Genomic DNA, 25,719 nt, shown 5'->3' on the forward strand with positions numbered 1-25,719 from the left:
GAAGTTATGATACTATTGATATTTAAATTGTCACTCAAGTACGTATGATTCAATCCCTAACTATAATATATTTTTTTAAAAAAATCATCTAAATGCGCAACCTACATGCTTCCCAACTTACTTGACAAGTAATTAGATTAGCGTTTACCTGACCTCGTGGTCTTGACGGCTTCCGAAGACCGATTCTTGCACCAAATCCATTAACAAAACTGTAAAAGTGACAATCGTGTGCAGTCGTATGATTTCCTCCCGTTCCGTGTTTGAATAATTTGGTAGTTACGTTATTGAATTAGCCGAATATCTATTATGTTTCAATTACTTGTTTGAGATGCAAAGGATTGATATCGACCTAATAAAGTTTTTCTAGGTCAACGGTCTCCTCGTTTTTTCAAGTGGATGACAAGTTCAAACAAACATCTCTTTCGTTAAATCAAAATAACCTTTTATGACAGCATAAAATGATAGCGTCAACATATTTCCATGGAATGACCTAGTTCATACTTGTTTGAGAAAAATCTAATTATCTAATTAGAGGTTAGGTAATGAAAAATTCTAATTTAAAGTTAGACAACGAAAAATCCTAACTAAATGTTAGGTAACGAAAAAATCTCAGTGAGTAATATTAGACAATCGAAATCAAGATTTTATAGTAGATGAGAACGTAAGAACTAGACCTTTAAATTAGTCATCTCAATGAGAAGGAGATAAATAAAGTTCAAAGAAATGAAGGAAATTATTCATCTTCCTATAGCTTACTTCAAAATTTACTATCAATCAAATTTAAAGAAATAATCAAGTTATTCGTCACATGTCTTTCCAATGCAACATTAAAGATTATATATAGTAATAAAATACTTAGGTCTCTTTAAAAATCAAGTACCAAAAAGCTAACCCTATTATATTTTTATATTAAAACGATCCTTCTCGCAGCGATTAATTACTATACTATAAAATTATATAAAGTACTTTTATATAAAAAAAATTATTTATCAATTTGAGCAATATTAATTAATATTGATAAAATTATTATAAAAAAACAAAATCACTTTAAATAATTACGATAATGATTGAATGGTTGTAATAGTAAATAAGTCTACTATAATAATTTTATGATAATTCTATTTTTTTTAAAAAAAAAATTAATCAATTTATAAAACATATTTTATATATAAATTTTTTATTGAGTTAAATTGACTATATTAGACTTTGATATTGTCTATCTTATGCTATACACTGGTATAATATTTTTTTAAACTTAGGGCTAGGGTTTAAGAGTTAGAAGGTAAGATTTAGCATTTAGTATTTAGGAAGTAAAAAAATAAAACTAAAGAGAAAATTATATTTTTAGTCTTGTAATTTGCATCTTTTTTAATTTTAATCTTGTTATGAGTTAATTTACATTCTTAGTTCTGTAACTTGTAATATTTTTCAATTTCAGTCATTTTTTCTTCAAAATTAAAATTTTTCAACGGAAAATATCTAATTTGTGGTTGGAATATAAAAAACACATGAGTCATAAAAAATCAAAATCCCTAAATTCAATTTACAACTCATCATTTTCTATTGAAAAATTTTAATTTTAGAGGAAAAAAGACTGAAATTGAAAGATATTACAAGTTACAGGACTAAAAATATAAATTGACTCATAACAGGACTAAAATTAAAAAAATATAAATTACAAGATTAAAAACGTAATTTTCTCCCAACTAAATGTACAGTTCATATATATATTTATTAATTTTGTGATTACTACAATAACACTCAAATAAAATTATTATAAAAAAACCCTTTAAGTTTTTATTTTATCGAAAGAGATCTTTCCTGTTTTTTTTTTCTTGGCTTCCACATCGCGTGCAAGCATGGTCGCCTTGCTCGAATCAGTGAGCAGTGCACGAAAACAAAAGAATCAAAAATTGGATTTTGGAACGCAACTCACACAATGATGGTGTGGCCGTCCAAGGTGTAGAGTATGTTGGTGGTGTCAGTGAAGTAGAGCACCAGTATGGTCAAGCCGCCGAAGGTGTAGAGGATGTTGAAGAACATGGTCAGTGTTTAGTTGAATAGGTGAAAACTATAGAAAGATGGTTTAGTTGAATAGAACTTGGATGATGATGGGATGAATATACAGGGGATTCAATTTAGGATTAGAAAGTTAATCTTTCAATTAATGTACTAGTCAAAATTTGAGATAGATCAGATCAACCTGAGTGAGAGGTCTGATCGGGACATCAAAGACTACCACCCGAATAAATCATAGGAACCCAGCATTCTACTCCTCTACATCCTTCCTATCGGATCTCTGCCTTCTGGAGTTCTGTTATCCTATCTCCGCCTTTCGAGGCTATGCTCTCCTACGTAAGTCCTTGTGATCGGATCTCCGCCTCTCAGTGCTTTACTCTCCTATGTCCTCATGATTCAATCACAGGAACACGAGGCTCTATGCCCCTGCATCCTCCTGCGTTCAGTTCCTAATTAACTCTGATCGGATCTCTGACTCGCAAGACCCTACGCCTCTCACCTCCCTATAAGATAATATAAACATACCCATTAGCTCATGATCAGAGGTTGGATCCATTTCTTTTACAAAGTCATTATCCCACTATTTGGGTCAAGTCCAGAAATCTAAATGGGGCTTTCAAGTCAGGAGCTCATTGCACAATTAATATCACATGTGGGATTGTCAGAGGCATGTGGGATCACATCTTTATACAAAATACGTAATACCAGTAACATATGAGTGATAAGACTACACAGTGCACACTATAGCAAAGATATAGAATTTGACATATCCCTTATGTTGTTATGGTGATTAATTAATACGGGATCGCAAAGGTATTATAAAAGGGTCCCGCCCCCATAAGTGCAAGTACGTCTTTTACTTCAGAGACATTTTATATTTTTCTACTATTGTCCATCTTCCATATTTTCTCCACCTCACTGACTTGACCATCCGAGTGGTTGCGCCAGAGACCTCCTGACCTACTTGCTAATGCACCTTTTCCCCCTCCATTTTGTGATCTTCCATATTTTCTCCACCTCACTGACTTGACCATCCGAGTGATTGCGCCAGAGATCTCCTGACCTACTTGCTAATGCACCTTTTCCCCCTCCATTTTATGATCTTGCAAGTGACCACCTTCGAGGTTTGACAGGATCAGATGTCGTGATTCTTGAAGCTAGCATTCCCCTTCTCCCTTTTGGATCGGTACTCGATGTAGAGGACGCCAATAAGGTGGGTGATTTAGCTCCCCATGAAGTGTAGAAGAGCTGTAGCATGATCCTCGACGCCATTCCTAGCTACAAGAATGAGTACAACAATGTCAGCAGCACCTACACCACCTGCGCTCTGACTACCGGAAGTGGAAGTGTCATGCCGGATTGAAAAAAGAAGCGATTTTTAGGGTCAGATTGGGTTTAATTATCTGATTGGAGGCACAGTTGAACCATATAGAGTAGTCGTGCCAGAGTAGGTTCTTTACGCTGAACCCATCGCTCGGAGAACCTCCCTCGTCATCGCCACCGCCTTCGACGTCGTCCACCATTGCGCCATTTAAGGTGTTGTTGCTACACAACATGATGACCTCCTCTGCTTGAAGGAGGCACCCCAAGGCTGGCATGGGCTCCAACCCAGACTTGTTTTTTTTTAAGTTAGTAGTATGTATTGGGATGCATTTTTTTTTTATTGGGCTTAAGTCCTAGGTAAATTATTTGTCTTTAACCTATTACAATATTTTAGCCCATGAACTTTCTTTTAGACCAATAAAATATAGGACATTTAAATAACCGATCAGTTTTCTCTCTTTTTGACATAATCTAAAACTCGACGGTTATTTTTTGTCAGGAAATGTTGCGCTCCACTGGTGCAACCGTGCAATCTCAAAATTGATTGAGGGTTTTTGTTTCTCATACCATAAGATTCATTTTGATATCAAATTTGGGATGTAAAATATGAACTAATTTGAAACCCGGAACTGTAGCTCATGGCTCCATTTCTACTAAGTTGTTCTTCAAATGTTCAAGGTTTTTGATAATTTAATATAAATACTAAGAGTCCATTACACTGATAAAGAGCCAAGTCAAATTATTAGCAAATTGTTACTCTTCAATGTCTAGCTCTCTCTAGGATTTTTCATGTGCTATCATGCTTGTCACAATATGAAATTGAAGATGAATGAAGTATTGTATTTCCTTAAAGAGATTTTAGCATAGTTCACATCTCATGGTTTATCGTTTTTCTTATGAAAATACACCTATAAAAAAAAATGAAATGAGCTTTATGAAATTAAACTTTGGAGTGTGTATCAGTGTATGATTTGCGTGTATTGTCAACTTTTTATTAGAATCAATCATTTGTAATATACATGAGATTGTTTTAGATTGCACAAATGAGATTGGTAGTTTTCCAATCTAGCAAAAAACAAAAACTTACATATTGATGTTTTTTTTTTAATTTTTTATAAGGGAAAATTTATATGTAGTTCCCATTGGCAAACACAACTTTACATGCACTCTCCATTGAAAAAAATCTTTGTTTTCACTCCCTAGTCTAATATACTTACCTAATTGCCCCTGATATTTTAAGTATAAAAAGCCTAAAAATAAATATAAATCCTCTTAAATTCAGTACATTAAACTAGAATCTAATATATTTTATATCAAATTGAGTACGATTCTTTTTCCACCTCAATTGGATGAACAATATACTAGATTTTCTTTAAATGGTACTCAATTGGATAGAAAATATACTAAATTTTCTTTAAATGATACTCAATTGGATGAAAAATATAATAGATTTTTTTCAAATGGTACTGAATTTAGGAAGAATTATATTAAATAAGAAAAAAAGTCTTACTCAATTTAATAAAAAATATACTCAAATCCAGTTTAAAATGCTGAATTTAATAGGAATTATACTCATTTTTAGACTATTTATACCTAAAAAATATGAAGGATAATTTTAATAGAAAATATACTCGAATATACTAGATTTTCTTTAAATGATACTCAATTGGATAGAAAATATACTAAATTTTTTAAATGATACTTAATTGGATAGAAAATATATTAGATTTTCTTTTTGCAGGATGCTGAATTTAGGAGGAATTATATTAAAACAGAAAAAAAATATACTCAATTTAATAGAAAATATATTCGATTCTAATGCAAAGTACTAAATTTAAGAAGAATTATACTTATTTTTGAACTTTTTATATCTAAAAAATCTGAGGGGCAATTAGATCATAATATTTGCATAAGAAAGTTGAAGCAAATAAAACTTTATATGCAGGGAGTGAAAACAAAATTTTTTATGAGTGGGGATTGCATACAAAATTCAAGTTGTGATTAGAGATTTTTCTCTACTTTACTCTTAAATATAATCATTTATAAATTTTATAAAAAAACAGTATGAGTTTCAAATTTTAAATTAATATTTTAGTTCTAAATAATAAGAAAAATAAAGATAATAATGCTGAGCTGTGCTCCATAAAATGTTGAAGCTTAGCTTGAGCTAAATGAAAATTTTTTATAAAAATGAGTTTGATAAAATAAATAAATAAATTTAATTAGCCTTGAAAACCAAGCATTTGTTTGCTATAGCAATAAGATACTGAGGCCCTAGGAAAAAAAAAACATTTATCAAACAATAATGAAACGACTCTCAAAAAAGAAATAATGATAGAGGTCCTAGAAAACAAAAGCAATTGTTACTTGATAACAAAGTGTGCACAGTGTGTTTTAGCTCTGTTAGTACAAGCAATAATGTTCATTAAAGCTATATCCAAAATGAGGCAGCATTAAAAGGTAACTTACCAGGAGTCTGATATCCTTAGATTACACAAATACATGTAAAACCTGGTCGCACCACATTTAGAGAGGAAGAATTAGCGGTTCTAAGATACCAAAAGCAGAGCACCATGGATTTCATTCCTATGTATATGACTTACCAGGCAATCAGGTTCCAGATGCCTTAGTTGCAGTTTCACTTCCATTGTCACCAGAGTATGCAGGAGGCTGCACATTGTATGGCTGCTGCTGCTGCTGCACATAACCTGGTTGGTTATGAGTTGGCACACCATAGGGTTGCGGTTGACCATATCCAGGCTGGACAACAGTGGATTGCATATAGCTACCAGGAGGGGCTTGAGCTTGCTGACCTTGTCCATGAACTGACTGAGGAGCAGGTGGCTTCTGGACTTGAGGAGATTGTTCATAACTAGGCGGTGGCTTTTGACCATATCCAGTTGAGGGAGGGGGCTGGTTCCCATATCTTTGCAGTGATGTTGGAGGAATGCCATATCCAGATGCAAGAGTTCCTTGATACCCAGCAGTAGTAGTATTTGGTGGTTGACTCAATGGAGGTTGTTGAACTGCAGATGCTTGAGTTGACCCACCCTGAGCACCATAAGCAGAGGCAGATCCATCTTGAGATTGGGTGCCCATTGTGCCATAGCTAAGAGTGGAAGCATAGGCCTGCTGATCATACCCACTCTGTGGGTTGGGCGCTGCCTCGGAATAAGCAGGAGCGCTGTATCCACTAGAAAATCCATCTTGCCCATAACCTTGTTGTCCAGCAGACGTCTGAGAGTAAGTGGCAGTACCATAGGAAGCCTGATTATTGTAATTAGGAAGTGGCTGCCCGTAGTTGTAGCCTGCAGTACCGTCAGTAGAGGATCCTCCAACACTCTGTTGCTGCTGTTGAGATTGCTGATTGTAGTAATCATATCCAGAACCTGGTGCAGTTTTCTGAGTAGATTGATTGGATGTTTGATCCCATTCAGATGGAGGATAGCTTCCATAAGTTGATTGAGGCATATTATACTGAGGTGGTGGACCAGGATAAGCTCCAGGAGGCATGTAAGCATAACCAGGTTGCTGCGCGGGTGGCGCACTAGGTGGACCCCAGCTTGTTGGAGGACGGGGTGCATAGTAACCTTGCTGATATCCTCCAGAGGTAGCTGGATTTCTACCACGAGGCTGCATATATATATATATTTATATTTATTTCATGTGAGCTTGTGCAGTAGTTTCAAGCGTACACAACAGAAAAAAAGTTGACAAAGAAATAGATATAGCATAATAAAAGGAGGCAAATGAAAAGGACCGGAGGAGCAATGCAAGCATTCATTGGATACTAGGAACAACACAACTTACCATGAGAAGAAATAAGTTCAAGGTACATTGAACGCCCACCTATCCACTCCTGATATGAGACCTAACAGACTACCAAAGAAATCCACAAATCTAGACAAATAGTCTGAACACAGTAATTTATAATGGCAAACATAACAAAAGGTTTAAGTCAAGGTTACAAATATCTCAGAAAGACAATGTCGGTGAGCAACTGGCTTTTTCAAAAATAGTTTAGTAGAAGTATGACAATTTTTAAAAGATTTACCAGTGGATCTGTTTCCAACAACCATATAACTAGAAATTGTGGAATAGTTTGCAACTTTGAATTAGAAAAGAAAGATTGAGCCAAGGACTTGCACTAAGAAGCTTTTGACATTGTCCCTTCCACATCAATAAGGCAATAAACCTCCAGATCATATGTAGGAAAAGCCCTTGATCCAGAAGAACCATTCTTATAAGGTTTAAAAGCACATTAATTATTTTACGTTTATATATAATAACAAATCCCAGTATTTCATGCATGATAAATAAAAATGTCGCGAGTCATCATCATAAATAGACAAGCTCACACCTGACAATTAAAAGGTTCCAAAGAAGTTGCCTGCAGCAAACAGATTGCAATATGAAGGATAAACAAAGATCATTTACAGTTCAAACAGCAACTCAACAATCTTATAAGATGAAAGAGACAATCTCATAACCAGAAATATTGCAACCCAACTGCAGGACAACTACGGAAAAAAATTCTCAAACTTATTCTGATGCCGACTATCATCTATAACCAACTTAAATGCACTAATCTATTGTGCTTCAAAATGTCCTATAAATTCTACGCCCACTCAAATTTTACCCTCCATTTTTCAGAAATCTCCATGAAAAGTTTGTATATTGACAATCAGATTTAAGAGAAAGGAATACAGATGGAAATGATATCATGCCACCCACAACAATGCCATGCAAATTACTCTCTTAAATATGATTAAATTTGTGAAACTCTTGGCCTTGAGCAGTATACTCTTAAAAGGGTACAAAAAATGCTAGTACAATAGAAAGGGTTAACATGAAATTCACCTCCAATATAAACTTTGGAGGAAACAATCAGATATCATCACTATAACGGGTTCAATAACAACAAAGCCTTACAGGATACACCTAAATGTCAATTAACAATTAAAGTGAGTTAAAGCTCAATACTATACCAGAGCCAAGCCAATTACATCCTCACTATGCCTAACAATTAGAATAGTTCAATAACAAAGTTCAAATTAAGACACATAAGCATATACTTTTGTCCAGTGACCCCTTGATCTCCATCTATGGCCTTGGATATTTAACCTGGGTAGATCCAACTAATCATGATATTAATACAACCTAGAACTATATCACAAAGAGAGGGAAGTTAACAACAATATGTATCAAATGAGAATAAAGGTTCGGCAACTAACAGATGAAATGGAGAAAGATTTACCCTTTCAGTGCTCAAGCAGAATCAGAATCTCAGAAATATGTTCATTCTGATACTAATAAATCAATAGAATTGATAAACTCTATATCAAGAGAAATCATTTTAAAGAGAAGACAAAATCTCTTGTGAACAATGCAAAGCCTAAATTTTTTGCTATCTTCAAGGAAGTTACTTTCTAGTCCTTCCATCCAACAAGAAGTTGTGCCTAACCTTCCAGACAAGCAGACAAAATATAAAATTCTAATAATCTCCAGACACGAGAGGCATCATCACTCAAGATAGAATTTAGGACCAAGAAGTCTGAATGCATGGTTAATTTCATTCCATCCATATGACAAGCTGTCTCTAGCCTTCCATCAATGACAAGATAAAATAAAATTCAACTGTTATCCAGTCATGAAAAACATCATCATTTGACATAGAATTTAGTAACAAAAACCCAGAATGTGCAGTCATTATTTCATTCATAAGTATTATCCGGTCATTGCTATTAAGATTTACAATCTCCTCATGATGCTCTATAAAATCAGGATCTTCAACAATAAGAATGAACTGAAAATTTTTACACATTAACCAATGACACTTGTTCAGGAAAATTAACAAAACTGAATTAACTATTCTCAACATTGTTGCAATCCGCAATCGAGGAAAATATCTATCAAGTACATTATTTTGACTACTTATAAAGAGTAAGGCTTGAAGAGAGACCAGGTTGGCACACACATCTGTTGCACAAACTATCAAGCTAACAAGCTGAAAGACTCCAGGATAATAGTACAAAGTGTGTATTAAATCAGACCGGAGAACAGCCTGGTAGTCTCAATAATAATATACCAGATATCACCACTTCAAGAAGAGAACAACTACGCATGTTGCAACAAAAATACAGATGATGCGAAAAACAATAAACCATATAACAAAACTACATAAATCAAATGCAACGACTCCAATTGAAGTTGCAAACACCATATGACAACCTGGTAATACAAGATAATTGATCCAAAAATATGATATGTACAGTGATTGGCCAAAGCTTCTTAAGGCCTTAAGCCCAATGTGATGATAATACCCATGTCTAAATCTTAGCAACCTCCCTTATCCTTAACTTCCCAAATGGGACTAAATTGAGATTTGACCAACTCTCCCACTACATGATGTCCTGCATGATTACCCAGCCACATACATTATTAAAAATTATCCCTGACCTGTTAACCAGTGACATATGAAGTTTAATCCAATGGAAGGTCCACCACAATAGGCATTCCGGAACTAGGTTGTACTGATTCTAACTGTTAACTCATACAAATGTGAAAATATTTATTGACCTGACAAGACAAACCCCAATATGAAATGCTTCAACAAAAAGTTGGTGATAGTTCCCTTTTTTATCTAAGACTTATGAACATCTTTTTCCTTTTCCATGTGGGACTAATCTGAGATGTCACACCACATTTTCTATTAACAAAATGACAAATTCCATGTTTCTTAAACAAACATTTTGGAAATTAATACTAATACGGATGACTGCAAAATCAAAGGAGAAAAGTACAAACTAGAAGTTTATGGGATACCTGGAATAAATATCATGAAATGGCTTCATCAATTCAAAATTAGTAAAGAAGTAAATAAATAGCATTAAATAAAGCCAAAAATTGAGTTAGTTACTGCAAATACATTTGAAGAACTAAACATGGAAGTCATAAAAGGACAAGTGCAAAGTGGTTAAAAAGCCAACTGCACAACAATATCTGAAAAGTCATATCAAACTACCATAGTTCTTTTATCATAAAATTTAGGAATAATTCATACCTCACTAATAATAATTTCATTGACCAACTGTTTTGCAATTTCAATCTGCTCCTGCGTGCCATCTATATATACTGTTCTTTCAGTTGATGTATCACCAGGAGGTGGATGGAGAGGTATCACCTACAACCAAATGCTCCAGATTATCATAGATACAAAAGTAGCATGACTACGTAATAATTTCCAAAACATTTATCAAGCAGCAAGGAGCCACAGAATAATGACTTGCTTAAGTTCATTCCATATACTAGAAAAATAGAAAGAGCACAAAGTACCTTGCTAAAGACAATGTAAGAAAATTACCAAAAGCATCACAAACTGAGAATGGTTAAACAGAAAGAACAAAAAGAGGTACATCAGAGCATGCATTTATACATAAGCAGCACTGATATCAAGTGTATTTAGCAAATGGATATATTGACAAAAATTCAAAAATATTTTAAAAGCCGCAACAAACTCAGGAGAGCAAAAATAATCGCGGTAGCGTGCTTCTAATTTCCAAACCAAGATAAGTACCAAAGAACAAAAATACAGACTTGATTCAGAAAGTAGGGACTTGATTTAGAAAGTAGGGAAACTTACAAGCTTTCTTCACTCCTTTACTCTACTCAAGTAAACCTCAGAGTTTGTCTGATGATTTAGCAGGAGTTACATAGGGGGTTTTTATAGGAAAGAAGCATTCGAGAAGAAGTATCAGGGAAACACTATCGGGGTAATTCCAAGAATATTATTCTCCAACAAATATCTTGAAAATGAATGCAAAGATGCTGCTTTCAAAAGGGCACTGAAGGACCTATCATTCTGCAGCCAAATACCCAAGTTTCCCTACTTTCTAAATCAAGTCCCTACTTTCTGAATCAAGTCTGTATTTTTGTTCTTTGGTACTTATCTTGGTTTGGAAATTAGAAGCACGCTACCGCGATTGTTTTTGGTATCATACTGAGCAAAGAAAGTGGCCACTTATTCTCTTTCTCACCACTGCACTATCTAATCACAATACCATTTAATTAGTAAAGAATATACGAGAACAAGATTCCAGAATCACTGCATCAAAAAGTATAAAGAATTAAACAAGTCAAAAGTAAGATTGGAGCCAATAGCAATGACCCTGTGAGAACAGAAATATGTCCTCATGAAAGAAGAGGTTGAGCTAAGACTACAGGGAGGGGTGGGAGCTGGGTAAATATAAGAGATTAGTGTTAGCGGAAGAGAGATGGTCATATTATACATATAGAGAGAGAAGTTGATAGGATTTAAACATTTTACTGAATAATTAAAAGGCACTTGCACAACCACATACTGTGAGTGAGGCAGTAATATTTACTAAACCCCCAGCACTACCTAACAAGATTTCGACACACAATGATTGATGATGAAACAAATCCTAAGAAGACATTAAAGCAACCAATCAGGATTTGGAAAGAGTTGAAAATTCAATCAACTATATGAACAAGTCCCTCACCAAAAGGCCAAAACTGATTTACAATAAATTTTGGATTTAAAAGTCAGATCCTCCATGTCATGTACTTTTCACAAATAAAATAGGAAATTTTGCATGAAATCAATTATAATTGAAATCTGTTGGGGGGAAGTGCTAAAAACATTAATTGGCAAAAGATGCAAACCTGGATACGTGCACCAGATTTAGCTTGCATACTCTTTATAGTTTCACCACCTTTACCAATAACAAGACCAACCTGAAAGAATGATCAAACTAAAAGGTTCACAAACTGTATAACACAGAGTTTATATAACTGTATCCTGACAAGATACCTTGTTGTTTGGAACCTTCATCTGAAATTGTTCTGCACCAGGTTGAACACTACCAAATTTCTGAGATGCAATGGTGGAAGAAGCCCCAGCATCAGCCTAGAAAAGTAATTTTGTCATAAAAAATTGTGGTTAACACAAAATATCCTCAATTGACCATAGCAATCAATTTATAGATACCAGAATAAAACCAATACCTCAGCAAGCACATCATTAATTAACTGTTCAGCTTTGCTAATCTGTTCAGACGTACCCACAATTTCCACTGACCTAGTCAGTGAATTAGGATTGGCATCCATATCTCTAGTTACTTGAATCTTTGCCCCTGATTGAAGTTGAAGATATTTGATAGTTTCTCCACTCTTTCCAATAATTACACCAACCTGAGATGAAATATTAAACAATAAATGTCAGTAACCTGTATATATGATAACTAACCAATTTAACTACATGACAAGACAAGATGAAAAAAAAAAGAGCAACAGATATCATACCCTTCCATTTGGAATTTCAATCTTTTTGTTTGAATTCTGAAAACCATAAGTTGGTATTGGATGAGAAGTCATGCCAATTTGAGAAGTTACTGTTTGGCTCGAATGCTTTAGTGTAAAATCTGACAATTGTGGAAACATCAATCATTAAACTTATTGTTGAAAAGAGCTAAAAGGCTCAAATATACTGCAAGACAATTGTGAAGCGTCATCACAGAAGTTACATAAAAAAAAAATATTAAACCACTACCAAAAGATATTTTATGAATAAAAGAAATTATCTACAGAGAATTGTACAAATTACTTTGTAAATTGCATATGAACAATGGCAACATGGTGACAATTGAGCAAATAGTCAAATGATTGATGTTCAAATGTATTTGTTAAACTTTATAGAGGGTTCAAGGTATGATAGCAAAGATCTCTTTTGTGGCTCCTAAATTGCACTCGCATGTTCAAGCACCATGCTAAAAGACACTTTAGATCTGACTGACTTGACAGTTAATGCTATGCACCTAGCAAAAAAAAATAGTATAACTACTTAAAGCGCTTAGCTCGGAGAAACTTAGTTTGATGGTAAAATTGAAAATTTTAGCTAGACATAAATGAGGCTCCAAAGCCAGCCAACATATGGATACCACCAGTGACGCAGAACACTTTGTTACACTGATCCATAATCCTATGCATCTCCGCTTAAGAACACATGAAAAATTGAGATATGGTAGCAGTCTAGCAGCTGAAGGAAAGCACCCTAGGCAGACATGGAGAAATCATGTTTTGTCATTGAGACTTGAGGGTTCTACTTCAAGTATACACTAGCAAAGCAGACAACATAATTTTTGTATTTCCAAAAAAGCACCAATTGGCACCTCTGAAGTCGAGTTCAGATGGGTAATGGGGCAAAAATGCCACACACAATATTTCCCTAATTTTTCTCACATACACATATGTGCAGATGAATTTCTAGATAAGGTTGGCACTGCTCGGTGGTTGGTAATGATAAAACTATTATTTACTCCTCTCCAACTAAGCCATCCAATGCTCTTGAATCACATGTGCCTGAAATTCAATGAATTGACTGAGTTCTTTGTGTATAGCAAGCCTGTGTATCAGGACTTTTTCCTTCCGAGTTTCATTATGCATCTGATGCGTGTCCTGATCTTAAAATTAGAATGAATGTCCTGGAAAACTCAGATGAATGAAAAGATGCCAAACAGCAAGGCGAGTGCTTTCTGTCCTAATTATGTTCAAACATACTCAGAAAGTATCTTCTTATCATATGCAAAGTCTATTATTTCTGTGTGACTAACTGAACACCAAGACACCCAAAAAAGCTCCAATCAAACATACGGTTATATATCAGGGGGAAAAAAACTTAGCAGATTCATCATGTACAAAAATAGAAAATAAAAAGTCAAAAACACACGGTTATGTATCAGAGTCGAATAAGGATCAGTAGAGACAACAGCCAGCGCACAGTCGTAAAGAGAAGAAACAGAAAGAACCTAAGAATCCAATCAAGCCCATGACAACACTTACCACTCGGAGCAGAGCCAAAGCCTCTGTCCCTCAAATCGTCTGTGCCTCCGGCTGTCTCAACCCTCGGTCGCTTGGCCTCGGCGTCACTGAACAGCCTCGCTGCGATCTCCTGGGCCCGCTGTTTGGCGAGCTCGATTCCATCGAGGGGCGGAGGAACGCTATTGTAAGATTGTTGGGCGGGGGAAGCACCGCCCGAACCGCCGTCAGGAGACGAGGAGGCGATCGGTGCCGAGAAGCCTGACATCCTCCTCGTGGGCAGCGAAGGGGCGACTCCATCCGCCGGATTACCGAACTTTCGCTTGTTATCGGGTCGAGAAGAATAGTGAAGGTCGTCCGCCATGAGAGCGATGTCGGCTTAGCTATCGCAAAGATTGGGGAGCAGTGGCAGCTATGGACGTGAATTGTAAACCCTAAACTGTGGGCTGCTATGGGCGGCGCATTTATACCGGGGCGAAAGCGAGCAGCTTTAGACGATTGTCTATATCCTTCGGAACCAACGAGTGAGCCGGACGGACACGGTTCGCGAGTGGGAGACGAGCCTCTCTCTCCCGAAGTCAATGTTTCGAAAAATCGATAGTTGACCGAAGAGTGAATTATTAGTTTGACTGGTAAAATAAATAAATAAATAAAAAAATATGTAAATCCTGTTCGAAAGTCGAAGAGATCGAAAATTGAGGATGTGACGTTCATGCTGACCTCTTGTGGACTCTACACGAATCTGTAATATAGACTACGTCAGTGCCAAGTCAGGAAAGGGGTCCCGACATTGTCCCTCTGATACTCAAGTCAGTCCCCGGCGATGAAAAAAGAAGCGGAGCAATAAGGGAACTGTAGCGTAAACAGTTAATCTCGCATACCTCCGCTGATACTTGGACCCCCTTTATATAGAGCTCCGGTGGCGCACGTGCACACTTCCCAAGATGAGCACGCTTCTCAAATCTTTCCCTGAAAAGACTTGTCAGTAAATTATCCTTGATACAGTACCTTAACAGACCGAGCATATCTATGAAGTGACAGTGAAAACTTCCGTCGTACGATCTTCTAGCAACTCATGCCCTGTGTTAGTGGCACCAACTCCCAAAAGGATATCACTTGATATCATCCGGAGTGTACTGCTAGGCCGAGCGGGGTAGCCGCTCGGCCTGAATTCCGCCACCCTGGTGCCCCGTCTGGTTGGCCAGAACCTCTTTATTCCTCTGTGTGTATCTGCTCGACCGAAGGTCCACTGTGTTATTGTCAAACCCCGTTGTTGGGCCGAGCAATGTAGTCGCTCGCCCAAAGTCTGTTGTCAGGTCGAGCGGAATAGCCGCTCTGCCAAAGTTGAACTTTGCATATCTCGATTGTCTTGGCCGAGTGCCGCTCGGCTTGGCCTCTGCACATTGTCTCCCTTGAGCGTCAGTTGTTTGATTACTCCCCGTGTCGGAGCCTTCTCCCCGGTCGAGGCATTCCTCGCCCAACCGACTGATACCATCTATGCGTTGATCGTCTTGACTTTGACCTCTTTTGACCTCCACCGTGGCAGCGAGGTGGGACCCTTCATCATCACTGTATCACAAGCCTCCCTCTCAAGTCTAGTCGAAAGAGGCTGTAAGTCCAATTGACTGGACAATTATTTGAGCAGATTTTCTCTCGATCGGACTTTAACGCTATGTGATTTCTGATCAGGATGTGACTGTTCTCTACCGATCGGCCTGTTGAAGCTCATCGTTCAGGCATAGGTATGCTCCCTCTATCCGATCGGAACAACGAAGGTTTGCACTTGTAAAATCTTTGCTTGGACTGTCTCGGGGAGAGCACGAACTAGGTTGACGTCATCCAGATTTCTAGGTAATCATACAAATCTCCGCTCATTAAGGCTGAGCACGCTCCCATGCCGTCATTAAATGCCAACCCGTGGCGATGCGTCACATGTCCTGCCCCTGCCACCGCACGCTGACGTGACAGGGTACCGATGTAACATTTGGCGGTTTAAATTCAACAGTCAGATCTCGCCCTAGGTTTCTGCGACCTAGATCGGACGGCTCCAGTCGACCGACTCCTGGGCTTATAAGCCCGTGCGTGTCGTTGTACTTGCGCACTTCGTCTTCGTGCTCCTCGACGTCAGACTCTTTGTGCTCCAGTGATTTTTCTCCTCTGCTGTGCTCCGGTTCTCTATGCTATGATGCTTTTTCTTCCTTCTTGTTTCACCGGTGACCCATTTTCAGTAAATTCCCTCCGTCGACCTTTTGCTTTCGTGTCTTCTGGCTTCTATGTTTCTTTGACTTCATCTTCTTCGGCGTCTGTGTGTTCCGACGACCATTCCGCCGGCAAGTTCCTTCTCTTGCTTTCTTGTTTTACCATGGCAAGTTCATCGCAGCCTCTCGCCGGCAAGTTCCTTCAACTTTCGGATTGGATCATATTTAACGCTATCTGTGAGAACATCACCTGCATCCAAGCTGAGAAGATGGAGGGCGCTGAATGACTCACCACTGTAACGCTCACCCAAGAGGAGCTTGAGATGCTCGTTCAAGCCCGAGTAGCAAAAATAATCGAGCAACAACAACAACAAGCGTTAGCCGATCGGCTAGCGCCTTAGCCTGCAACTTCGGCGGCCGATAGGCGAGCGGGGCAAGAAAACCGAGCGGAGCAACTCTCTGTATGGGGGCAGAACAGAAGGTTGACCGACACACAGGGGGAAGCGCCGCCCTGCGCTGATCCCCTTCCATCGTGCTTTGTTCCAAACCCCCTCGGAGATAGCCCAAGCGCATCAGGAGCAGGGATCATCTTTGAATGGTGCTCCCTTTCGGGATGCACGCAAAGGCAAGGCGCCTCGAAGCAACACGTCTCCCGAACGGATCAACCGGCAGTTCTCAGAGGAGATCTTATAAGACCCTCTGCCCAGACACTACACACTGCTGGCGCTCGGGACGTACAACGGGTCGACCGATCCAGATGATCACCTGGATCGGTTCGACAACGAAGCCACACTACACCAGTACATGGACGGAGTAAAGTGTCGAGTCTTTCTCACTACGCTCTTCGGATTAGCGCAGCATTGGTTTCGAAGACTGTCGGACAGCTCGATTCAGAGCTTCAAAGATTTCTGAGTCGCGTTCCAGCATTACTTCACCAGCAGCCGACGCTACTAGAAGACGAGCGTCAGTATCTTTGCCCTGAAGCAAGGGCCCAAGGAAGCGCTCCGAGCGTACATCCAGCACTTCAACCAAGTAGCCATGGACATCCCTTCGGTCTCATCCGAGACCATGATGAATGTCTTCACCTAGGGGCTCGTCGAAGGAGATTTTTTTCGATCGCTCATCAGAAAAGCCGCCCAGGGACTTCGACCATATGCTCAAGAAGGTCAATGAGTATATAAATATGGAGAAAACCCAAGTGGCTCGAAGAAAGGAGGCACCGATCGAACCCTCGGCGTCGACCAAGCGACGACCATCAAGCAGCCATCAGCCGCCTAAGGGGCCGAGGGCAGAAGGAGCGCGGCCGCACCAAGAGACCAGGGCACATGCCATGCAACATGTGGCATCTGGTCGCTCGAAGGTGTCGAAGGACAAGGTATGGATGCCAATATTTTATTTGTTCCACCAGTCGACGACCCACAACACGCACGATTACCATGGTTTGACACCGATCGTCAGCCAACCGGCTCTGCATGGATACCGCCACCGATCCCCTTCTCCTGATCGGCGACAAAGGCACATATATGCTGAGCGGCGAGAGGGCGACAGAAGGGCACCCGAGCGACACCACCAACATCAGCGGAGGGATGACACTAATCCCTCCCGAGCCCCGGCCGAGCGAAATAGGCCATCCGCTCGAGAAGAAGAAAACATAAACAACACTTTCCGAGGAGAGATAGGTATGATATCTGGAGGACCAACTGACGACGATTCCAACTGAGCTAGGAAGTCATACGCTCGACGGTTGGAAATCCATGCCTTGAGATGCAGCAAGGAGAAGGTCGTAGGGCCCCAAATCAACTTCGGCCCTAGCGACTTGGAGGGGGTGGAGACCCCCCACGATGACGCGCTGATTATCCGAGCGGTAATCGCTAACTTCACAATTCACCAAACTTTTGTTGATACAGGGAGTTCAGTGAACATTATTTTCAAGAAGGCGTTCGATCAGTTGCAAATTGATCTAAATAAGCTACTGCCCATGACGACCCCATTGTACAGCTTCACGGGAAACGAAGTACTGCCGCTCGGACAAGCCCGTCTGGCCATCTCGCTCGGAGAAGAGCCACTAAGGAGAACTAGGACCACCAATTAACTTCATCATGGTGGATGCGTTGTCGGCCTATAATGTCATATTGGGCCGACCAGCTCTCAACGAGTTCCGGGCGGTGGTATCTACCTACTGCCAGAACATCAAGTTCCAGTGGACGACTGGGTGAGAGAAGTCAAGGGCGATCAGTTGGCCATTCGGCGATGCTACGTCGAGATGGTCAAGTCTGAGGCTAGGAGCGCTCGGAAGACTCCGCAACTGGAGGTAAACGCGATGACTGAAAACCCCCCTACATTGGTATACGAAGAAAAGGAGGAGGTTTAGATCCACCCCAGCCGAGTGGAGGCAACAACTTTCATCGCTGCCGACCTGGAGGAGGAGAAGAAGGCAGAGCTGGTCGCCTGACTTAAACAAAATCATGATGTGTTCGCCTGGCCGACACATGAGCTTCCCGACATCTCCTCGAGTGTGGCTCAGCACAAGCTTCATATCCAACCGGATGCTCGGTCGGTGAAGCAAAGAAAAAGGGATTTTAGCGCGGAGCAGAATGTGATCATCCGGGTGGAGATAGAGAAACTATTGGAGATCGGCCATATTAGGGAGGTTCAATTCCCGAGCTGGCTAGTCAATGTTGTGTTCGTTTCCAAGCCGGGCAACAAATGGCGGGTCTGCATCGACTTCCGTGATCTAAACAAGGCGTAACCGAAGGACTTCTATCCGCTGCCCCGGATAGACCAGATGGTGAACTCGACGATGGGCTACAAGCTGATCTGCATGCTTGACGCGTACCAAGGATACCACCAAGTATCGCTCGTCCGGGAAGACCAAGAGAAGATCAGCTTCATTATGGCCGACGGAATATACTGCTACAATGTCATGTCATTCAGACTCAAGAACGTCGGAGCCACCTACCAGAGGCTGATGAACAAGGTGTTTCAGTGGCAGATCGACCGTCATATAGAGGTATACGTCGATGATATATAAATTAAATCCCTCCGAGTTGCTGACCTATGCGTGTTGGTGCGGGAAGCATCCGACGATCGAACCTGAGTTTTGATAATGGCAAAGGATTCAAAGTTAAGGTGTGTTGTGGACTGACGTGCTTGATTGAGTGTTTCAGGTAAGTCCTAACTGTGGTTAGGCAAGGTAAAAACCCTAGGGGGTGGTAACCCTAGGTCATAGGGAGTAGTAACTCTATGCTGAAAGTCTTGGTGGGTCGAGTGCTTCAGGAAAAAGTCCTAGGGGGTGGTAACCCTAGGTGAAAAATTCTGGTGTCGCGAACCAGGTGGAAGACTGGACGGGTCGGGAAGGGGGCGCCCAATAGAAAGTCCGGAGGCATCGAACACCAAGCAAAAGTCCAATCGATCTGGAGGATCGCACTGGCAAAAGGTAAAATCTCCTGAGTGGAGTAGGTGAGGACGCGTTCCCCGTAGAGGGAACAGTAGGCGTCGGGTCGACCTAGGGTTTCCGGGAGTCCGATGACTGTCAAATTTGTTTATATATACTATCTTTTGTGTTCTAACTCTATTTTGTAGGAAACTAATCTTTTTTTGCAGGGTTAGGACTGACCAGGATCGGTCGACTGAACCTTGGGATCGGTCGACCGAACCTCCAAAGCTACCAGATCAGATCTCCAGAAGTTGGACAGGGTTCGACCAGGGATCGATCGACCGAACCTGGGATAGGTGTCGACTGGATCAAGCCGAGGTGTGCGGGTCAGAGGAGATTGATCGGTCGACCGGACCTTGGGATCAGTCGACCGAACCCAGGGATAAAGTTTGACCAGATCGAAGCGGAGCGACGGATCGACGGATCAGATGTGGTGGAGATCATCTGAGCGGTCGACCGATCCACTTCGGGTCAAACCTGATCCCGAGACTTGGGGATCTGGATCAGACCTTGCAGAGCTATAAAAAGAGGCCTCGAGGTGCAGCTCAAATCATCGAATTCCGAACAGAAGTTCTGTGCTCTTGTGTGCTCCGTACGCTTCAACAACACCCTGCTGCTACAACGAACTGAAACTCCAAAGCTCTTCTATTTGCTTGTTCGTTGGTATAACTTTCTTATTTGCACTTAACTGTAATTGCTTCTAGCTTGTAATAATTTTGGATTTATAGTTGTTGCCCACGTAAAGCGATCAAGGATCGCGGGCCTTCGAGTAGGAGTCGAGATAGGCTCCGAACGAAGTAAAACACTTGCGTCTTTTGTGTTTGTATTTACTTTCCGCTGCGTTTCTACTCTGTGTTTTAAATCGCTAAAATAGCCACGAGCACTATTCACCTCCCCTCTAGCGCTTTCGATCCATCAATTGGTATCAGAGTGGGGTCGTTTTGAATCGGTGCAACCACCATTCAAAACAATTTTTTCGTGGTATTTTCAGATTTTTCGGAGTCAATTAGAATTTGGCTTCATAGCTATATTCTAATTCTTTTCTCGAATCGGTTTTCTGCTCGGAGTTGGTGCAACACCACCCGAGTTCGTGTTCTATTTTTTCTCCTTCCGCACTACTAAGCCAAGACCAAGTCCTGGAACTTTTCGTTGTTTATTTTCTTTCATAGTTGATCTAAAATGGCCCTTCAAGAAGGCTACAGTACAGCCCGCCCCCCGCTATTCACCGGAGACGACTTCGGGTACTGGAAGGGTCGGATGGAGGCATATCTCCAGACTCATTTTGAAGTCTGAATGATTGTCAAAACCGGACTCCAACTACCAACTGATAGCGCCGGCAAACCACTACCATACGAGGACTGGGATACATCTCTGATTAAGAAGGGGGAAGCTAATGCCAAGGCGACCTGCACCCTCCAGTGTGGTCTATCAAAAGAAGAACTCAACCGCGTCGGCCCCTTTAACAGTGCCAAGGAGCTGTGGGAGAAGCTAATTGAACTTCACGAAGGGACGTCCGACACCAAAGTAAGTAAAAGAGACTTAATTTTTAATAAATTATTTAATATCAAACTGCAGGAAGGTGAGACAGCTGCCCAACTCCATGCCCGGATTCAAGATCTGCTCAATGGTCTTCATGCAATTGGACAGAAGGTAGATAACCGGGACATCATAAGGTATTCTTTAAACGCCTTTCCGAGAAACACCTTGTGGGCATCCATGATAGATGCCTACAAGGTTTCTAAGGATTTATCTACTATTAAGTTAGATGAACTTTTTGCAGAATTCGAACTTCATGAACAGACTAATGCACACCCGACCGAGAAAGGGTTGACTTTGGTTGCAGGAACAGGGAGAATGCGCGAATCAAAGATAAAGCGCAGAACCAAACCTGAGTTAGAAGAAGAACCAGATTCGGAAGACGACGATGAGCTTACAACCGAAATAGTGAACCTGGTAAAGAAACTCTGCAAAAAGAAGGGCTTCAACAAAAAGGATGTCAGAAAAGCCATCCAGTCCAAAGAAGTCCAACCAAGCTCGAAGGTCAAATTCGAAGTGACCTGCTACGGGTGCAATCAAAAAGGGCACATCAAGGCAAACTGCCCGAACCAGAAGGATCCAAAGAAACCAAAGAGAAAGAAGGCATTGAAGGCAACATGGGACGAGTCTTCTTCCGAGGAATCCGACGACGAAGAAATCGAGCAGACGAATTTTCTTGCGTTGACAGCCCGGGACTACAACAACGAATCCGGAAGCGAGGACGAATCGGAAGCCGAGTCCGAGAGAAGCCACGGATCCGCATCTGTTTCCGAAGGGCCAAACCCCTCTGTAAGTAAAAATCGTTTATATAGCTTAATTAATTATTTAATGCATAAAGTAGCTAAGTCCAAAATTCGAATCAAGTCGCTTCTAAAGGAGGTAACACTCCTTAAAGAAACGACTAATAACGAATCCTTGACTGATCCAGTTCAGACTGGAACCTCAACTCAAGTTCAAAAACTTGAGGAAGAGAATTCCAACCAGAAAAGTCAAGTCAAAGATTTGAAGACAACCTTAGAACGATTTTCCCTGGGATCCAAGAATCTTGACTTGATTCTTGGAACACAAAGGGCAATCTACAATAGAACTGGACTAGGATACAAATCGAAAAAGAAATATAAGTCATATTTATCTCTCATACAAAGAACAAATAGAAAAATGGTCCAAACATGGGTTGCCAAGTCCAACCTGATCAATCAAGTTGAACTCAGACAATATTGGATTCCCAAGGATCAAATACATTACCTCAATAGACCATATCGAGGCTATGATCCAGGGGGAGCTAAAACGATTAAAATTCAAAATTCAAAATTCAATTAAAAAAAAATTAAAAAATCCGAAATTAAAATTAAAAATTCGAAATTAAAATTTAAAATTAAAAACTCAATTAAAAAATTCGAAATTAAAATTAAAAATTAAAAATTCAATTAAAAAAATTAAAATTAAAAATTAAAAAAAATTCAAAATTAAAATTAAAGATTCAATTAAAAAAAATCGAAATTAAAATTAAAAATTAAAGATTCAATTAAAAAAAATTCGAAATTAAACTTAACATTCTAAATTCAATTGAAAATAGAAGGAGTATCTAGAATAGCTGGCACCCGCAACTAAACTACCCGACTAGGTAACCAAACGTAAACTACCCGAAATGGGTAAACAAGAGTAGACTACCCAGCAGGGTAATTTAAGTTAGATAAAATATGTCAGGTTTAACTTGACCCATGGTACTGGTGAAGTTTTTGGATGATAGTACGTTAGGAAAGCTTGGGCATCACATGTCTAGGAAGATATGGCTTCGACCTGGTGTATTTGGCCAAGTGGAACTGACCGAAGCTACCCTTAAATGGATCCTAACTAGTTAGACCAAGGTTTAGTATTAAGTTCAATGGGTAGGACTATTTGGAAAACCTCGAAAGCATGGTTACTTTAATGAGTTCCTTGTGACTCACCATAGCCCAGAAGTTTATCCAAAGAATGCTTACTTGTTGAACCCAAAGCTAAACCTGAATCTAACACAAAGTTAAACATAATCCTAAAATTGAATCTCAATTCATCTCACAAAAATTATAGGAGTCCCTGATTGAAAATTTAGATCGGGTGAGATGACTAAGGAATTCAAATTAAAATCAACCTAAATATTTTTCAAATTAAAATTAACTTAAATATTTTTTAACTTAAAATTAACTTAAATATTTTTTAACTTAAAATTAACTTAAATGTTTTTTAACTTAAAATTAACTTAAATGTTTTTTAACTTAAAATTAACTTAAATATTTTTCAAATTAAAAATTAACTTAAATGTTTTTTTAACTTAAAAATTAACTTAAATATTTTTCAAAATTAAAAATTAACTTAAATATTTTTTTAACTTAAAATTAACTCAAAAGAATTCTTAGGTATGTTAAGGGAACTCTAAATGTAGGACTATGGTACCCTAGATCTGGCACCCTTGACCTAACCGGCTACTCTGACTCAGACTATGCCGGATGTAAGCTAGATAGAAAAAGCACAAGTGGTAGCTGTCAATTTCTAGGATAATGCCTAATAAGTTGGTCAAGTAGAAAACAACACTGTGTTGCTTTATCTACCACTGAAGCTGAATATATAGCCTTAGGTGAATGCACATTTCAGTTGCTGTGGATGATGCATACCCTTAAAGACTATCAATTGGAGTATCATAAAACTAAAATCTCAATTGATAATATAAGCTCAATAAATCTAACAAAAAATCCAATTCATCACTCAAGGACTAAACATATAGAAGTGAAGCACCATTTTGTAAGGGATCACATAGCTAAGGGTTATATTGAACTCAACTATGTTGAGTCAAAATCAAATCTAGCTGACATCTTCACAAAGCCCTTACCTGTACTTGAGTTCAGCGCACTTAGAAGGCAAATAGAAATATGTTGGGTAGAATAGATATTAATTTTTAAAATTCACTATCTTACTTCAAAACTCATTCTTTTATTCTTTTCAAAATCTAGGAAAAATAATGATTTTAAAATTCCATTTTCTTAGAATTTTAAAAAATATGACTTAGCCTAGACTCTACCCTAGAAATCTTGTTCCCCTAGATTTAAGCCAGAGCATCTCACAAACACCTAGGTATACCTTGCTTGTGTTTGTAAAACATAGAATGGTGTGAGATGCATAGGGTACAGCTTGGACTAAAGAATGCTTATTTCTGTGCATCAATATGAGTCTGGGCGTTAAATAATTTATTAACAGTAATCAAGTCAAGTCTTCCAGCCTTAGTCAAATCTAACTGGACTAAATGACTTTACTTGACTAACCAAGTGAAAGTTGTTGCCCTCTAGGCAATCAGCAAGTAGCTAACAGTTAGATAGTTGGTGAAGGAAATGTTAAGCTTAAGCATGCTTTTACTTTAGGGCTCTGATACCTGATCAAAACAATTAAGTTATTAACTATTTAACTTGACTCATGTTTGGACTTAAGGACCAACTGAATAAATAATCTAAATTAAATTTTTAGTTACTCCCTCTTCGTCCTAAGATTTCATAAATTCTTACTCCTATTTTCTTCAAAATTATTGTTTTTAAGTACCTTTTCAAACTGAAACTATATTTTCAAAATTTAATGTTTGCAAAAGGCTTAGCTAAGTGGCACAGATAGCAACCTTCAAACTTAGCCATCTTTACAAAATTTTTGCCTCGTTACCTATTAGATTTATTCTATACTTAGCTAAAGCTATTAAACACATATTTCTTTACTTGCATAATTTAACTTATGACTTTCAAAATTTTTGCTAAGTAAAAAGAACGATTTTTCAGTAAAATTTTATGATAAGCTAAGTGTTACACAGGCATTTGCTCTTTCAAAGAATAAATCTATTTTTTTTCCAAAAACTTAAAACTTGCTTTCAACTAGTTTTTTTTTATATAAGGCAAATGGGGAGAGTAGGAAATTCAAAAGTAAAAAGTAAAAAGTGTTGCTTTTATTAAGGGGGAGAGTAGGAAATTCAAAATTAAAAGGAAGCCCTGTATTAAGGGGGAGCTTCAAAAAGTTCAAGTGTTAGTTTAAGTTGTGCTTTTATATACTTAAGCTTGCTCACTTAAAATTTGTTAATATAATTGTTTTACTTAACTTTGAATTTGGGTTGCCATAATCAAAAAGGGGGAGATTGTTGGTGCAGGAAGCATCCGACGATCGAACCTGAGTTTTGATAATGGCAAAGGATTCAAAGTTAAGGTGTGTTGTGGACTGACGTGCTTGATTGAGTGTTTCAGGTAAGTCCTAACTGTGGTTAGGCAAGGTAAAAACCCTAGGGGGTGGTAACCCTAGGTCATAGGGAGTAGTAACTCTATGCTGAAAGTCTTGGTGGGTCGAGTGCTTCAGGAAAAAGTCCTA

At 39.0% G+C, this 25,719-nt stretch overlaps 1 protein-coding gene across 1 annotated transcript; it reads right to left on the reverse strand.

Annotated features, from left to right (window-relative positions):
- Positions 1-5,686: 5,686 nt before the first annotated feature.
- On the reverse strand, positions 5,687-14,658 carry LOC121991836 (far upstream element-binding protein 2-like). The gene is made up of 7 exons (XM_042545894.1): positions 14,203-14,658; positions 12,667-12,785; positions 12,370-12,555; positions 12,176-12,271; positions 12,028-12,099; positions 10,406-10,525; positions 5,687-6,975 (listed from the first exon to the last, which is right to left on the reverse strand). Exons 1-7 carry the CDS (start codon positions 14,540-14,542, stop codon positions 5,953-5,955), a joined length of 1,956 nt encoding a protein of 651 aa, XP_042401828.1. The 5' UTR covers positions 14,543-14,658; the 3' UTR covers positions 5,687-5,952.
- Between the last annotated feature and the right edge of the window lie 11,061 nt (positions 14,659-25,719).

This window comes from Zingiber officinale, chromosome 6B, assembly GCF_018446385.1.
Source record: "Zingiber officinale cultivar Zhangliang chromosome 6B, Zo_v1.1, whole genome shotgun sequence".
Taxonomy (NCBI): domain Eukaryota; kingdom Viridiplantae; phylum Streptophyta; class Magnoliopsida; order Zingiberales; family Zingiberaceae; genus Zingiber; species Zingiber officinale.

Coding starts and splice junctions, on each gene's coding strand:
- LOC121991836 (XM_042545894.1), bottom strand. CDS start 14,542: ATGGCGGACGACCTTCACTATTCTTCTCGACCCGATAACAAGCGAAAG. Junction 12,556..12,666: donor TTGAAATTCCAAATGGAAGG/GTATGATATCTG, acceptor ATTTCATCTCAG/GTTGGTGTAATTATTGGAAA. Junction 12,272..12,369: donor TTAATGATGTGCTTGCTGAG/GTATTGGTTTTA, acceptor TTACTTTTCTAG/GCTGATGCTGGGGCTTCTTC.